We start from the raw sequence: 17,909 nt of genomic DNA, 5'->3' as shown, positions 1-17,909 counted from the left end.
TCAGAGCTGGATAGGTCAGGAGGAGGGAACCCGGCAAGCTCCCCGTGTCCAGGTCTCAGAGTCCAGCAACAACCGCCATCCCTTGGGCGAGTGAGTGTCACAGGGAGGTTGGTTGGCCGTCAGTTGTGACATTGCAGAGGATGTGGTGCGGGTGTCCCCCCCCCCCTTTACTGCTCCTCTCTCTGAGTTTTCCCAGGGAAAATGTCCCCTTAGGTGGTGTGGGGGTGAGGTGAAGAGGAGCGAAATCTGGTATTGAAGGGGGAAAAGAAACTCTTTTATTAAAAGCAGCTGGTACTGTGTGGGCGCTCTCAGAGCGGTGAATAATAATAACCACACCAATAACAAAACAAGTGTGACTATCAGAGCCCGGCACGTGCCCCACCCCCGCCCCTTCAGTCCACAGCAAATGTAGCCACCCCTAGGTAGTCCCTATCTCCGTGGTTGGCCTAGTTCTCCAGTGAGTGACAGATTAAGTCTGGCGACAGGCTTGGGCTAAGGCGATGTCTTTGAACCAGAACCCAACCCAGGTTTTCCTGACGGTGTGCAACCGAAAGCAAGGGCCAAGCTGCCCTGACTTGGCTGTCTCTTCTGGGGTGGGGGGTGGGAAGATAACAAATGGAAGTGATCGCTAGTAAAGCCAGCGTTGTGGACCTCAAGGCTATTTTGTAGAGCAACTGGCAGTAGGGATAAGAGGCCCACCTAGGTCACAGATTCTGAAGGCAGAGCCTGGGGCTAACTGCAGTAAATTGTAAGTTCCTTGAAGACAAGGACTGTTCCCTCCCTCAGCCCCCTCAGTCCTTGCATCTCTCTTGCGCCTAACACTGCGCAGTGCAAATCGTTGACTCTTAAATGTTTCTTGGCTGGAATGGAATGGCGGGTGCTGCAGGGCGGGCGTCTGAGATGGTCCAGGAGGCCACAGCCACAGAGATTTCTCTGCAGCTAGCTGCCCAGAGGGGACCAATTCGGGGGGAATCTCTGGTGAAGGAAGCTCGCCCAGCCAGGTCCAGGCTGAGCTGGGGCGCTGGCCAGCGGATGGGAATCCCAGCGGCCAGGCTGGATGGGAGGAATCCGAGAGAGCCCTAGAGCTAGGAGCCAGAGATCTAGAGCCGAGGGAGACCCCTGCGGCGGGGGTTGGAGCAGAAAAGATAACTCAGTGGATCTCCCCGCTCCACTCCCAACCCCCCAGTCCCCAGACCTCGGGGCTTCTCTCCCAGGGCTCGGGGGCGGGGAGGGAAGCCCTCTTATCCAGTGGCCAACGAGGCGCTGGCTGGCTCAGGGCCCGGCAGTGGGACTGGAGCCCAGGGCTCTGGGGCGGGTGGAGAGGGCTCCCCCCTTTCTCGGGGCGCCGGCCAGAGGGGAGTTGGGCTGGGGGCTGGGGAACGGAGCAGAGCAGGTGGGGCGCCGGCCGGGACTCCGCCCCCTGCACGGTCCCCGTTGGTCCACGGCTGCACTTCCCCAGCCCCTCTCCCGAGCCGGAGCGCGATTGGCGGCAGCGCTTGTCGCTCGGAGGGGGCCGGGCAGTCCTGCTCTCGGGCTCGGCCCGCTGCAGCCGCCGCCGCTGCCGCCGCCACCTCCTCCTTCCTTCTAGCAGCGCGGGCTGGTCTGCCCAGAGAGCCGGCGCAGGGCGAAGGGGGAGCGGCGTGGCCAGGCGCCCGGGCAGCTGCAAAGTTTGCCACACTTGCGCGCTACGGTGCCGGGCTGCCGGGCGCCGCTGAGCGGCTGCTGGATGGGCTTCGGCTTCGTTTCTCCCATTTGTTTGCGGGTCTTTTAGTAAATAGAGCTATTAGCCTGGCCGGCGGAGGCAGCGGGAGCAACAAACTTGGGGCTGTGAGGCGAAGATCCCGCGCGGGGGCTCCGGGCCCTGAGCTAGCAGCCCGGGCTTTGCTTTCCAAAGCTGCGGACCTTAGAGCCTGGCAGCTCGGCATCCCGCCATCCCGCCGGTTCCAGATCGCGGAGTCCTTTGGAGCGTCGTGTGGGGACAGCAGGGATTGGGGGCAGTCCAGTGGCTTGGGGGAGCGCGGGGAGCTCCCCCTCTCTATGGAGGGAGCGCAGGATGGTGTGCACCAGGAAGACCAAAACTTTGGTGTCCACCTGCGTGATCCTGAGCGGCATGACCAACATCATCTGCCTGCTTTACGTGGGCTGGGTCACCAACTATATCGCTAGCGTCTATGTACGGGTGCAGGAGCCGGTGCCCGACAAGAAGCTGGACGAGGACAAAGGGGACACGCTGAGGATCATCGAGCGTCTGGACCACCTGGAGAATGTCATCAAACAGCACATTCAAGGTACGCCGAGCCCTTTCGCCTCCGACGCTTCCTTGGGAAACTTTGCAGGACCGACCGGTTGGTGGTGATGGTGGGGTGTGTGTGAGTGTGAATGTGTGTGTGTGGGGCCGGGACGGGGGGTGGGGGGAGTAAATGGGGAGGATGAAAGAGGTGAGGGCGGACTCGGAACACTTGTTTCTGTGTGGACGTGCAAGTAACATCGGCCCGCGTCTGTGTGACTAGTTAATGATAACAATAGTCTAATGAGATCGCATGCAAGTGTGCACGCATGTCGAGGGTAGCTGTGTGGGAGACTTTACCTGTGACTAACCTGCAGACGCTGTCTGTGTATACACATGCACACGCAGGGGGTGTCCACTAGTGCCTGAGGCCGGCTCTATGTGTGTGTGTGTCACACACACACACACACACACACACAGAGAAATCGAGAGACACAGAGACAGAGAGACTCATTCACACACAGAGACACATGTGCACACCCTCCCTGACCCCCAAAGGGGTAACCAGCACGTAGTCACACAAAAACTAGACACGTGCTAGTCTCTCTCTCTCTGTCTCTCTCTCTCTTTCTCTCTCTGTCTCTGTCTCTGTCTCTGTCTCTGTCTTTCTCTGTGTCTCTCTGTGTCTCTCTCTCTGTGTCTCTCTCTCTCTCTCTCTCTCTCTCTCTTCTCTCTCTCTCTCTCTCTCTCTCTCACACACACACACACACACACACACACACACACACACACGAGTCTTTCATTCCTTGCTGCCTGGGGTAGGGAAACAGCGGCTGGGCCCTAGCAATCCTTGGCCCCCCACCCCCAGCCCCCGCGCGGTGTGGCGGGGGGCGTGCAGGAACCCGTCGGGGAAAGCAATGAAGAAAGGAGGCGCCGCGGCCGTTTCAGTCTGCCCTGCTCTCCTTTCTGGGCTAGTAGCTGGACAGCTGTAAGGAGCTTGGAAGCCGGGAATCCCCCAGCCTGTGGCCCTGGGGGAGGGGCCTGACAAGCCCGGCGTGGAGTGGCTGCCCCTCCCCTCCCCTCCCGTCACCCCTTCTTTGCCCCTCAACTCCCCAGCCTCGGGTCCCCTACTCGGCCACTTGTGCTGAGTGATCACCCGAGTTCTCCCGAGGGGGGCGCAGGTGATGGATCTCGGAGCTGGGAGCTTGGGGCCCAGGGCATAGTCATGGGCACGCAACTAGATTGGCAGCCCCGGAGTTGGAGCTGGTGCTGAAGCTGGACCCTGGAACTGAGAGATCGGGAGGCTCCTGGCTAAGAAGAGCACTGGGGGCCCTGGCCGAAGTTGAGGGGGAAAGGGGATCCTGAAGACCTACAGTCGAGTGTGGCTGCTTCCCTGCGCCTCCATGCCTGAATGTGCCTGCTTGATTCCGTGTCTGTGTCTATGTCTATGTGTGTATGTGTGTATGTATGAGTGAGTGTGCGTGCCTGCGTGCGCGCGCCTGCCTATGTGTGCCTATGTGTGTCGAGGGGAGGCTTAAAGCATCTCTTTTCCCTGGCATTCCTGAGGCGTGCTAGGCGGTGTCAGCTCTTAGTTCCCGACTACTCGCTTGAAGGGAGGAGGATGTTCTTGTTTCTTTTTTTTTTTTTCCCGGCTTGGAGCTGGCTGGAAGCTGCTTATGCTGCCCAGGGTGGGGTGACAGCTTTTCAAGCCTGCCCTGCCCCCTGCCAGACAGGCTTTTAGCTGAAGACGGGCCCCCACTGAGAGAGATAAGAAGGTGGGACACTCACCTCCCCCCCACCCCCATCTCAACGAGTCACTATGGCACAGGGCATGCTTGAATTTTGCACTCAAACCATCTGACAACACAGGGCCCACCCGCTATCCCCACTGCCAGACTGAGTTTGGTCTGTCTTCTATCGGGCAGCCCCTGTGGCTGGAAAGGGGTGGAAAAAGGGCTCTGTTTTTTCCTTTTGAAGGGAGCTTTCCACTTCCCAGGCCAGATCTTGCTACTGGCTGTTCAGGAATCACAAAGAGTGTAGCTCTTTTGGTGGACAGATCTGTTAGAAACAACTGGCCTCAGCCTGCAGCTCTCCACAGAACACCTGCCTTCTGTCCATTAACCAGGCCACCTCAGAATGAGCCTTTTCCCCCCTCTGTCGGAAGCCTGTTGCTGCTAAGTCTTACTTGTCCTTTATCATCAGATACATCTGGGTTCCAAAAGTTACTCCACAGTAGAAATGGAATTTTTGCCTCAGGGGCATTCAGAACTTTGTGAAATGAGGCTCACTGGTGGCCTGACTTTAACATTTCAAGTCTGCTCCCAGAATCAGTGTGATTTTTATTTATGGATGTTTTCAGGAGACATAACAGGATCATCAGACTGAACTAGGACCCTGGGGTGTAGTTATAGGGTCCTGGATGGGAAGGTTAAGGCCAACCGCAAAGGTATTTTCTTTTCAAATTATAATAAGGGAAAAGGAGGCAGGAAGAAAGCATAAGTGAGGACTCACTGCTTAGGTTCAACAAGATGATAGCAATGGATCATGGGGAGAAGGCAGGGGTGCTGAACTCTGTATTTTATTTGGACCAGAAAAGTGAGAACAAAATGGCAAATGAGGGGCTGAAACCTCTCATATGTAGGGATGATCACCCACCTGCCCTTATGAGTTCACAGTCAAGGTATGTTTGCCACTTGCTACCATCATAACTTTGGGCAAAGAAATCATTTAACCTCTCTGGACCTCAGTTTCTTCAACTCTAAGGCTCCTTCCAGTTCTAAATCTATAACCTTTAACTACATCCCAGGGTACCAAAATAATTAGCAGTTGTGATTGCTGAGTTACTGCTGATCTGAAAGACCTTGAAGAATAGAAAAGGTGTGGCACAGGACTGAAGAAGGACAACCATTTCAATTTTTTGAAGGGGGAAGAAAATGGGATTGTGAACCTGTCTTAGATGGTTGGCAAAATTCTAGTTTGTGTTTTTAAAGGATTGGTTAGTGAAGGTCTAGAAAAGGCAGTATCAACCACAACAAAGCACATGACCATCTCTCATGTTATTTTTGTGGAAAGGATGGAGAGATATGGGCCAGATGATAGTATCGTTAGATGAATTCAGAACTAGTTAGATGGCCAGATCCAAAGAGTAGTCATTTATGTTCTGGCTCTCACTACAAAGTGGTGGGCTCCAGAGATTGCTGCTTCATCCTATGCTATTTGCCTCTTTCCTTAATGACTCCGATAAATAGATAGCATGTTTAACAAGCTTCTAGATGCATGAAAAAAAATTGCCAATTAACATGCTGAAAAAACAAACAATAGGCTTTACTAGAGTGATCTGGGTCAAGAAAAGGGGCCCTGGAACATTTCTCGAAATGAAAATCGGCTTGATCAAAGTCTAGGCCTGATAATGGAGAGTCGGGGCATTGAAACTACCATATGAGGCAAGTTGGCATTCTGGGAAAGGGTCCAGTGGTGCCTTCTCTCAGGTACTGGAGGGCTCAAGGCTTAAACTGCTGCCGCCAATTACTGTTAACAGAATTTTAAGAAGTAGTCTGGACAGGACTGGTCTCTAACTTGTGAATACCGGGAGCCCTACAAAGCAGGTGAGAGACAGGAGGAGTGCCAGAAACAAGTAGCAGTTTAATTATTTTCAGAGTGCGGAATGCTCTCTGTGCTAGAGTAAAGGCACAGTTTATATACATTGCTCTGTTTGGGACTTAGTGAGGACCGGATGATAGTCTTTAAGTATCTAAGGACTATTTATGTGAAAGAGGGATTGAACTTTTTGTGTTTGGCCTTGGATGTCAGAACCAGAAGCAATGGGTGGAGGCTGAGTAGAGGCATATTTTGGCTTGATGGAAGAGAAAGCTTCTCAGCAATTCAAGCCATAAAAATAGGCGAAATGTATTGCCTCAGGAGGCGGTGGGTTGGCATTCCATGCACTTCTTCAACCAAAGAGTGCTTGGGTATGTTGTAGGAGGGATTCTTGGTCAGGTATGGTTGGATTAGGTGGCCTCAGAGGTCCCACCCAGCTCTGAGTTTAGAGAGCCTATGATCCTATGACACTCCCATCCATTTCCCTTGAGGCAGGCAGAAAAGAGGCAATGCAAAGATTCTTCTGTGAGAGCCAGATGTGCAGTTACTAGCTTTGAGCCATTAAAAAATAGAGAAGGTATCGTGACTTTCTTTAAGAAAAACCCTGCAATTAGCATTGTTCATAACAGAAAACCGGGGGGAACCAACAAAGCAACAAGGCTTTCCCTTTTTAAAGACGGAGGTTTGAAAGGGCATACTAAATCTCCCTGAGCACATCAGAGAGCAAATGTCTTAAAGGACTCGATGAACCAAGCTTTAGGGATCGAGTCTTCAGCTCAATTCATCAATCAATCAACAGATGTTTAAACAATTTGGTCTTGATTCAAGGAAGTCAATGGGTGGTTCCTTGACCAAGCTGGCTGACAGAGCTCTTGGCAGTTCTATTAGTTTATGTTGCTGAGTCAGGACTATTCATGGCTTATAATCATCCTCCAACTAATATTTATGTAGCTCCAGAGCCTAATTCAGTTTACCTAGAAAACACTGTGAGGTGGGCAGCGCTAGGTTCTGTATGCACAAAAAACAAAAGCAATGCAGGCTGCTTCCAAGGGGCTTACATTCTAATGGGAAGATGTATGTTCAGAGTAATTGCAAGGGGTGGGGTGGAGGAATCAGGAAAGACTTCTTGTAGGTGACACTTGAAATGAGCCTTAAATAGAATTAGGATTTCAAAGAGAGCAGATGTATGGAGGGAGAGCATTGCTGTCATGGGGCACAGAAACAGGAAAAGGAATGGCATGTACAGCCAGTTTGGTTGGAGTGACGTGAAATACACCTGGAAAGAAAAGTTGGAGCCAGACTATGGAATACTTCAAAGGCCCAAGATGAGTTGGTGCTTACACTAAAGGTAATAGTGATCCATTGACATTTGTTGAATGGAAGAGTAGATATGATCATATTTGTGCTTTAAGAACGCCAGTATTGTACTTGAGTAAAGCAATTTGGTTTTGATTCAAGGAAGCCAATGGGTGGGCTCTTGACCAACATGGCAGATTGAGCTTGTTGGCAGCTCTATTAATTTATGCTACTGAGTCAGGACTATTTGTGGCTTATAGACGTTCTCCAAACACTATTCATATACCCTCAGAGCCTGCTTTAGCCTCTATCTTTTCCACTGAAAGGAAGCCATATTGGAAGTTAAAAATCATAAAATAATAACAATGCCAATTGAGAGCTGTACTTGACCATGTAATTATTTTACAGATGAGGAAACTGAGATCCAGACATATTACAAAGGAAATAAGTTTTAACAGCAGTTAAGTTTAAGGTTTGCGAAAGACTTTATATGTATTATCCTTTGAACATCACAAAACCTCTGTGAAATGGGTTTTACAGATATTATCATCTCCATTTTTCAGATAAAAAAAACCCTGTGGCTCCGAGGTTAAAGGGTAGGTGGATGCTACAGTGGAAAGAGCATTGAGCCTGGAATCTGGAAGACTTGAGGTCAAAATCTAGCTTCAGATATTTAGTAACTTTGTGGCCCGGGGCAAGTCACTTAACCTCTTTGACTCAATTTCTTCATCTGTACAATGGGAATGATAATAATATCACCTACTTCTCAGGGTTGTGATATGGATCAAATAAGATAATAATTGTAAAATGCTTAGCATGGTGCCTGGCACATGGTAAGCACTACATAAATGTTAGCTGCTATTGTTGTTGTTATTATTATTGCCATTATCATCATCATCATCATTATTATTATTATGTGCCTTGCCCATGGTCACACAGCTAGGAGATTTTGGAGGAGGAATTGGAACCTAGGCCAGATTTGACACACGTAAGTTACATAGCTTCTCTTAAGGAGTAAAGTGGGAATTTTAACCAAGATCCTCTGATTGATTCCAAAGCAAACTGGACTGCCTGTCCGAAATGTCGCCAAGCGTCTTAACAAATGTGGATAGATGGGCCTCACAATTAGAAGCAGCTTTGGAGCATCACTCACCCCAAGGTCTTCATTCAGTCAAAACTGAAAAGTATATTTTCCTCATGGGGGTTGTCCTAATATTTCATTATAATTTGTTTTCTGCTTGAATGATTTAATTAGATGGTGTTTGGGAATCACTAGGGAATATAAATTGCAGATCTTAAACTTTTTTTAGTGAAATGAATTGGAAATGAGGGGCTAACTTTAAAAAAATGTGCTTTTTACCTTGCTCGTCTATGAACAAAAATAAGGGTGAATAAAACATTGATATTTGGAGAAGAAAGATGAAGCCCTGTAAATAAAGCGTGCTTTAGATAAGTTCAGAGGGGTGCCAAAGATGAGTTTGCATTTTGGAATGGGGATTGGGAAGAGGTGGGGTGCAATTGTAAATCCAGTTCAGCAAGCATATATTGTACTGTATGTTCTGTACCATGTTAGGTGCTGGGAACAAAAGTCTAAAAGTCAAAGACCCTGACCTCAGGGACTTGACACATTACCGAGGTAATTTTAAGAAAATCAGGAGTTAGTCTTAATTTGGGTATTTTAAACAAAAATTATTTTATGAATATAACAATAAACTTTTAATAACAAGTATCTTAGGGGAATAGGCAAGATCACACTTTTTTGAGGGGAGGGAGCGGGAAACTTTGAGAAACAAGAAATTAAACATCTGCAAAAGGAATTGAATTATTGGACGAGATACTTTCAAGTACGTTTCTTTGAATATTGTAATTAATAGTGTGTTAGAGTATCTGATTGATTTCCAAATCCATTATCCTCCCTTATTTAATCTAGTTCATTCCAACAATAGGAAGAATGTATTATTAACAATTTTCATTTCATGAAAGTACATTAGACACATTATATGCACATTAATGTACATCCAATCAGTAATATCAGGCTGCTTGCCAAGATAACAGACTGTACGTGGTGTAAAAATTGGTCCCTTAAAAATTTAGGAAATGGTCATGTATTATGTTTGAATCCTAGATTGGGAGCTGGTAGGGGCCCAGAGACCATCCAGTCTTATCCCTTTATTTTACTGATGAGGCTGAGATGGGTGAGGTAAATTGCTGGAGGTGCCCCAGGTAGGAAGTGGCAGAATATTTGGTATAAATCTGTAATTCAGGAGACTAGTTTTTTCTTTCCTCGGTTAGCCTCAGTGACCATGTGGGTGCCACTTAGAAGTGACCCTTTCCCCAGGCAATCTCCAAGATGAATAAGAAGGCCTAACTTCTATCTGTAGCAAGGGGATCTTAAAAATGAAGTATATGATGTTTGCTAAGTGCTTTGAGTTTATTGCAGGTGAGGATGTAATATAAATGTGAGCTGTTGTTATTCCCGTGAATGAACAGCAATTGTGGGTAAAATTGCATTAGTAACAATGGAATTGATACTTGGAGACAGTATATAGTAATAGAATTTAAGGTTGGATTGAGAAATTCATTAATAGACCAGGGCCATGTCTTGATAGAGCAGAAGGGGGAGAAAAGCATGCAAGAAAAGGCAATCCAAAGATTTAAAAAGAAAAAAACCTCGAGAAGTATGCTGCATTAAATAAATGAATTCAACGTTATTTTCTACTCACTTGACATAAATTGTTACTTGCTTTCAATCTGTAGGTTGGTGTAAATTCTCCAGGAGAATTGGAAATGGAATGTTTGAAAAAAACCCCCCTCCAATTCTGACATTCCTGTTTGAATAATAATAATAGCTGGCATTTATTTTGGTTTTTTAAAGTTTTCAGAGTGTTTCACGTATCTTGTTTAAACCTCAAAAGCCTATGGTGTGGGTACTAGAAGTATTCTTATCCCCATTTCATAGATAGGAAACTGAGGTTTTTGCCCATGGCCCAGAATTATTTGTCATAGGCTTTATATGAACACCACTCCTCCTGATTTCAGGTCCAGTACTCTGTCCACTAAATCACGTTTTGATCACTTGAGCAGGATCTATGCTTATTTTCATGAGATTATGAATTTATTGGTACATATTCTCTTTGTTACTTTCCAGTCATGTTTTTAAGCCCCAGCTTCCACCGCTGACACAGGACTCCAAGCTCCCATGCTGGGGCCCTGGGCTTCTAACTGGTGAATGATCACTGAGATACATCAGTCTCTTCCCCTATCATTTTGGCACATGGTTGGGGCTTTCTCCTCTTCAATTCCTCTTCCTTCTTCATTTTTCTAGGTTAAAAAAAAGTAGATTAGAGTACCCCCAGGCAGTACATCAGCTTTGAGTTCATAGTTTGCTCTCTCCCTCTGACTTATCATTGGGCTTAGTCTTCCATGGTGGAAAACCCTATGGTTATCTTTGTCTTTCTCTCCTCCTCTCCCCTCACTATCTAATCCGGTACCTTGACATAAATTCTACCTCTCAGTCCGTCTACTACTTCAGCCAAATGGATGATTCCCAGATTTTCCTAGAATTCACCACTAGAGGTTTTCCTCTAGGAACTTTCCTGAAATAAGAACTATCTGGTAATCATTGGGGTGGTATCAGCTACAGATAGAGGTTGTGGAGGCTGGGGCATCAGGGGCTCTAGAGTAGTGATCTTTGTTCAGGGGAGGGGTATGGAGGCAGCAGGGTATGATGGAAGGCGGGCTGGATTCGAATTCAAATGACAGCTCTGCTACTCACTGTCTATGTTATATTGGGCACATCATTTCACTTTCTCAGGGTCTCAGTTTCCTTCAACTGTAAAATGATATAAAATTGAATAGATGCTCCTTGAGGGATGTCTTGTCTCACTTTTCTCTGTTTATCCTCAGGGGTTAGCACAATGCCTGGCAACAGAGTAGGTATCTAATAAATCCTTGATTGACTGATTAATTAATTGAGAGGGATTTTCTATTAAGTTTGCTTTCTTCTCTAAATCTGTGATCCTTTGAAACATTACTGTATGCATGAAAACCAGAGCAACCTTTGATCCCTTCGCTGATGCCGTATCAACAGTAAACAAGCATATTTAGTGGGCTGGGATGTGACGAGTGTTATCTGTTTCTGCTGCTTCTTGTGCTTCACCTTTGACTTAATCTCACAATTTAGAAGGGAAGTTCCAGTCATTCACGTTCATCAAGAAATGCTACCCTTCCTGGGGGAAAGGAAAAAGGAGAAAGAAAAGCATAAATAGGGGGAAAAAAGGATGGAGAAAAAGACACAGATAGTAATCATAACTGTGAATGTGAATGGCATGAACTCTCCCATAAAACGGAAACGGATTGCAGAATGGATTAAAAACCATAATCCTATAATATGTTGTTTACAGGAAACACATTTGAAAAAGAGTGACACATACAGGGTAAAGGTAAAAGGCTGGAGCAGAATATATTACGTGTCAGCTGAAGTAAAAAAAATCAGGGGTAGCAATCCTGATCTCAGACAAAGCAAAAGCAAAAATAGATCTAATCAAAAGAGATGAGGAAGGAAACTACATCCTGCTAAAAGGCACCATAGACAATGAAGTAATATCATTACTAATCATATATGCACCAAATGGTATAGCATCCAAATTCTTAGAGGAGAAGTTCAGGGAGTTACAGGAAGAAATAGACAGCAAAACTATACTAGTGGGGGACCTGAACCTCCCCTCTCTGCACTAGATAAATCTAACCACAAAATAAACAAGAAAGAAGTTAAGGAGGTGAATAGAACATTAGAAAAGTTAGGTATGATAGACCTCTGGAGAAAACTGAATGGGGATAGAAAGGAATATACTTTTTTCTCAGCAGTACATGGCACATACACAAAAATGACCATGTACTAGGGCATAAAAACCTCACAATCCAATGCAGAAAGGCAGAAATATTAAATGCATCCTTTTCAGATCATGATGCAATAAAAATTATATGTAATAAAGGGCCATGGAAAGATAGACTAAAAAATAATTGGAAACTAAATAATCTAATCCTAAAAAATGATTGGGTCAAACAACAAATCATAGAAACAATCAATAATTTCATTCAAGAGAATGACAATAATGAGACAACATACCAAAACTTATGGGATGCAGCGAAAGCAGTTCTTAGGGGAAGTTTTATATCTCTAAATGCTTACATAAATAAAATAGAAAAAGAGGAGATTAATGAATTGGGCATACAACTAAAAAAACTAGAAAAAGAACAACTTAAAAATCCTCAACTAAACACTAAATTAGAAATATTGAAAACCAAAGGAAAAATTAATGAAATTAAGAAAACTATTGCACTAATAAATAAAACTAAGAGCTGGTTTTATGAAAAAACCAATAAAATAGATAAACCTTTGGTTAATTTAATTAAAAAAAGAAAGAAGAAAACCAAATTACTAGTATCAAGAATGAAAAGGGCAAGCTACCACCAAGGAAGAGGAAATTAAAACAATAATTAGGAATTATTTTGCCCAACTATATGCCAACAAATTTGACAATCTTAGTGAAATGGATACATATTTACAAAAATATAAATTGCCCAGATTAACCGAAGAGGAAGTAAAATACTTAAATAACCCCATCTCAGAAAAAGAAATTGAACAAGCCATTGATGAACTCCCTAGGAAAAAATCTCCAGGGCCAGATGGATTTACATGTGAATTCTATCAAACATTTAAAGAACAATTAATTCCAATACTATATAGACTATTTGGGAAAATAGGTGAAGAAGGAGTCTTACCAAATTCTTTTTATGATACAAATATGGTGTTGATACCTAAACCAGGAAGAGTCAAAATAGAGAAAAAAATTATAGACCAATTTCTCTAATGAATATAGATGCAAAAATTTTAAACAAAATACTAGCAAATAGATTGCAGCAACTTATCACAAGAATAATACACTATGACCAGGTAGGATTTATACCAGGAATGCAGGGTTGGTTCAATATTAGGAAAACTATCAGCATCATTGAGCATATCAACAACAAAACCAACAGAAACCACATGATCATCTCAATAGATGCAGAAAAAGCTTTTGATAAAATACAACACCCATTCCTATTAAAAACACTAGAAAGCATAGGTATAAATGGAGTCTTCCTTAAAATAATAAATAGCATATATCTAAAACCTTCAGCAAGCATTATATGTAATGGGGACAGGCTAGAAGCATTTCCAATAAGATCGGGGTGAAACAAGGATGTCCATTATCACCACTGTTATTCAATATTGTACTGGAAACCTTAGCTTTAGCAATAAGAGAAGAAAAAGAAATTGAAGGTCATTAGAATAGGAAAAGAAGAAACAAAGCTATCACTCTTTGCAGATGACATGATGATATACTTAGAGAATCCTAGAGAATCAAGTAAAAAACTACTTGAAATAATAAACAACTTTAGCAAAGTTGCAGGCTATAAAATAAACCCACATAAATCATCGGCATTTCTGTATATTACCAACAAAGCCCAACAGCAAGAGATAGAAAGAGAAATCCCATTTAAACTTACTGTAGACATTATAAAATATTTAGGAGTCTACCTCCCGAAACAAACCCAGGAACTCTATGAACACAATTACAAAACACTTTTCACACAAATAAAATCAGATCTAAATAATTGGAAAAACATCAGTTGCTCATGGGTAGGCCGAGCTAATATAATAAAAATGACAATCCTACCTAAGCTAATTTACTTATTCAGTGCCATACCAATCAAACTACCAAAAATTATTTTATAGAGTTAGAAAAAATAATAACAAGATTCATTTGGAAAAACAAAAGGTCCAGAATATCAAAGGAACTAATGAAAAGAAATGCAGGGGAAGGTGGCCTAGCAATTCCAGATCTTAAATTGTATTATAAAGCAGCAATCATCAAAACTGCTTGGTACTGGCTAAGAAATAGGGAGGTGGATCAGTGGAATAGGTTAAATATGCAAGACACAGTAGTCAATGACTATAGTAATCTATTATTTGATAAACCCAAAGACCCCAGCTTCTGGGATAAGAACCCACTCTTTGAAAAAAACTGCTGGGAAAACTGGAAAAGAGTATGGCAGAAACTAGGCATAGACCCAAATCTCACACCATATACCAAAATAAAGTCAAAATGGGTTCATGACTTAGATATAAAGGCTGATACCATAAGTAAACTGGGAGAACAAGGAATAGTTTACCTATCAGATCTATGGAGAACAGAAGAATTCATGACCAAACAGGAGATAGAGAACATTATGAAAAGCAAAATGGATAATTTTGATTACATTAAATTGAAAAGTTTTTGCACAAACAAAGCCAATGCAACTAAGATTAGAAGGAAGGTAGAAAATTGGGAAAGAATTTTTACAACCAGTCTCTCTGATAAAGGCCTCATTTCTAAAATATATAGAGAATTAAGACAAATTTATAAGAACACAAGCCATTCCCCAATTGATAAATGGTCAAAGGATATGAACAGACAGTTCTCAGATGAAGAAATTAAATATAGCCATATGAAAAAATGCTCTAAATTATTATTGATTAGAGAAATGCAAATCAAAACAACTCTGAGGTACCACATCACACCTATCAGATTGGCCAACATGACAAAACAGGAAAATGAGAAATGTTGGAGAAGATGTGGGAAAATTGGAACGCTAATACATTGTTGGTGGAGTTGTGAAATGATCCAACCATTTTGGAGAACAATTTGGAACTATGCCCAAAGGGCTACAAAAATGTGCATACCCTTTGATCTAGCAATAGCACTTCTAGGGCTATATCCCAAAGAGATCAAACAAATGGGAAAAGGACCCACATGTACAAAAATATTCATAGCAGTTCTTTTTATGGTGGCGAAGAATTGGAAATTGAGAGGATGCCCATTTGAGGGAAATGGCTGAGCAAGTTGTGGTATATGAATGTAATGGAATACTATTGTGCTATAAGAAATGATGAACAGGCTGACTTCAGAAAAACCTGGAAAGACTTATACGCTCTGATGCTGAGTGAAGTGAGCAGAACTAAGAGGACTTTGTACACAATAACAGCCACGTTATTCGATGACTAATATTGTTAAACTGAACCCTTCTCAGCATTGCAAGGATCTAAGACATCTCCAGAGGCCTCCGGATGGACAATGCTTTCTACATCCAAAGAAAGAACTATAGAAGTCAAATCGCTATCACTTATTTTTACCTTCTGTTGAGTTTTGTTTCATCTTTCTGATGGTTCCTCCTATTGGTTTTAATTTTTACTTACAACTTCACTAATGAGAATATATGTTTAATAGGAATGTAAACATAAAGCCTATATCAGATTGTGGGCCATCTTGGGGGAGGGTGGGGGGAAGAGGGAGAAAAATTTTCAACTCAAAAGCGTATGGAAATGATTGTTGATAAATTAAAAAAAATTAATAAAATTAAAAAAAATGAAAATAAATTACCATTCCTCATTTGTACCTTGTCATTGAGCTAGAGATGGAGGGGTCCTCAGAAGCCACGGAGCCAACCCCCTTATTTTACAGACATTAGAAACTGAGGCCCAGGGAGTTTTTGACTTTCCCAAGGTCATAGTAATTGTTGGAGGTGGGATTTGAACCCAGGCCTTATGACTTTATTGCTAAAACCCCTTCCACTACCTCCTTTCTTCTTCCTCTGTCCCTTCCTTTACCCCTTCTTTTCAGGCATTTGTTCAGGGCTAGTGTGCATGTGGGCACTCAGGCTTTTTTTCCACCTCTGTCAGAGCCTCTTAGGGTTTGGAGAGAGAGAACGTACAGTTATAGAGGAAAGCTTTAATAGAGTGGTTTTGGTTACAAAACATCAGCAAATGTTTATTTGCTCAAAACAGTAGGTGTCCATATTAATAACCATGTGAGTTATGTGTGGGGAAGTGAAAAGTAAGCAAAAATCATACCCTGGCCCCATAAATGGGGCTTTCTTCTTTTATTGAACTAATCTCTCTTCCAGTAGATGCCGGTGACATTTCCTATTATCCATGCAGAAGATCTGCCTTGATCCCTTACACTACAGAAATCGTTTTTGCCTTGCCTAGAACACGGCCCCCAAATGAAGGGGTTTTCAAGTTTCTCTTTATTGCAGTAATAACGTTTTATATCTGTGTGCTTCCTGTCTCAAAGGAACTCAATAGATGGTGTGAACTCTCTCTAGTTAATCTTTCTCATGTCCTCATGATGGAGGGAGAACTCCTTGGAGGAATCCCCAGAGAATGTGCTGAAAGGAACTGAAGAGTAGAGAAGCTGAACTGGACTGAAGGTGAGGAGAAATAAAATACAGCACAAAGTCCAATGCCCAGAGCTGTCCAGAAGGGGGATGGTCTGCTTTTAGAGAGGGGGTCACCTTTCCTCCTGAGGTTCTAGAGTAGAGGCTGCATGGCCCTTTGTTGCCAAACTTATGGCAGGGAATCTTGGCCAGATAGTCTCTGAGTTTCATTCCAGCTTGGAGTATCTGTGATCTTCTATCTTAGCCACTCTATCCCAACAGAGAGGGTGTGTGCATGTGTGTGTGTGTGTGTGTGTGTGTGACAGAGAGACAAGAAACAAAGAGAGATGAGAGACAGAAAGACAGAGACTGAAACAAACAAGAACAAAGAGACAGACACAGAGACATACATAGAGAGAGACATAGACATAGAGAGACAAAGAGATAGACACAAAAAGTGAGAGATACAGAGACAGAGGGAGATGCTGAGACAGAGATGCAGAGACACACACACACACACACACACACACACAGAGAGAGAGAGAGAGAGAGAGAGAGAGAGAGAGAGAGAGAGAGCGCAAAACAGACACATGGAGAAAGCGATAGACATGGAGATACAGAGACAGAAATATGAGAGAGAGATATAGAGTTGGAGAGAGAAATACAGAGACAGAGATACAGAATGAGAGAGAGAAAAGGAGAGAGAGAGAAGAGGAAAGAGAAGAAGAAGAAGAAGAAGAAGAAGGAGAAGAAGAAGAAGAAGAAGAAGAAAGAGAGATTGAGAGAGAGAGAGGGAGAGAGGTTGAGAGAGAGAGAGAGAGCAAGAGAGAGAGAGAGAGAGAGAGAGAGAGAGAGAGAGAGAGAGAGAGAGAGAGAGAGAGAGATTGAGAATGGAAGCAGTGGTAGTGGCTACAGGTGGTGTCTGCTCATTTTTAAAGAATGACTCAGTCAGTTTGACCAGGTTCAATCACAGAATCACATAATCTGAGTGTTGGAAGGGATCTAATCAGTCATCTAGTCTAGGGGCTGACAAATTATAGTCCTCAGGTCAACTCCAGCCCATCAGCTGTTTTATTCTTAGCTTGTAGGTCCTACAAAAACAGGGAGAAGGCCTGATTCATAGTTTGCTAACCCCCTGATCTAGTCCCATGGTCAAGAATAGCCCACTCTCCAACCTGCTTGCCAAATGGGCACTCTGCCACATTTACAGGCCATCACTGAAATGGAATGCTTTCCTTCCCAAAGCAGTCCATTCCATGTTTGGACAGCTCCGGGTGTTGGGCAGTTTCCCTTGACATCTAGCCTGAATTTGGCTCTTAGCCACTTCTCCCCATGGCTCCTCATTCTGCCCTTCTTCCTCCAGATGCCTCTTCAAACACTTGAATACAGACAAAGTTCTTTAGGGATCCAGAAGAAGCATGGGACCTAAGTCCTCACATCAAATTTGGCTAAGACGCTGCATCATAGATTAAGTGGTGGACGTATTGATAAATGGCATCCTATACAACAATTACAGGGCTCCTTGACACCCCCCTGCCCTACTTACATT

The 17,909-nt window shown here is 43.8% G+C and overlaps 1 protein-coding gene across 3 annotated transcripts in view; it reads left to right on the top strand.

Annotated features, from left to right (window-relative positions):
• The first annotated feature begins 1,567 nt into the window (after positions 1-1,567).
• Positions 1,568-17,909, top strand: part of GALNT18 (polypeptide N-acetylgalactosaminyltransferase 18) — a 449,323-nt gene continuing 432,981 nt past the window's right edge. Inside the window, exon 1 of one of the 3 annotated variants that reach the window (XM_021001953.2) lies at positions 1,568-2,288. In XM_021001953.2, coding sequence (XP_020857612.1) covers positions 2,054-2,288 — 235 coding nt within the window. In that variant the 5' untranslated portion in view covers positions 1,568-2,053. The remainder of the gene's footprint in view (positions 2,289-17,909) is intronic. The other 2 variants (XM_021001956.2, XM_021001955.2) reach the window with 2 other exon arrangements.

Source organism: Phascolarctos cinereus, unplaced genomic scaffold (assembly GCF_003287225.1).
Source record: "Phascolarctos cinereus isolate Bilbo 61053 unplaced genomic scaffold, phaCin_HiC Scaffold_9;HRSCAF=440, whole genome shotgun sequence".
Classification (NCBI taxonomy): Eukaryota; Metazoa; Chordata; class Mammalia; order Diprotodontia; family Phascolarctidae; genus Phascolarctos; species Phascolarctos cinereus.
The sequence above is the reverse complement of the archived record's forward strand: the minus strand, read 5'-3'. Positions and strand labels throughout refer to the sequence as shown.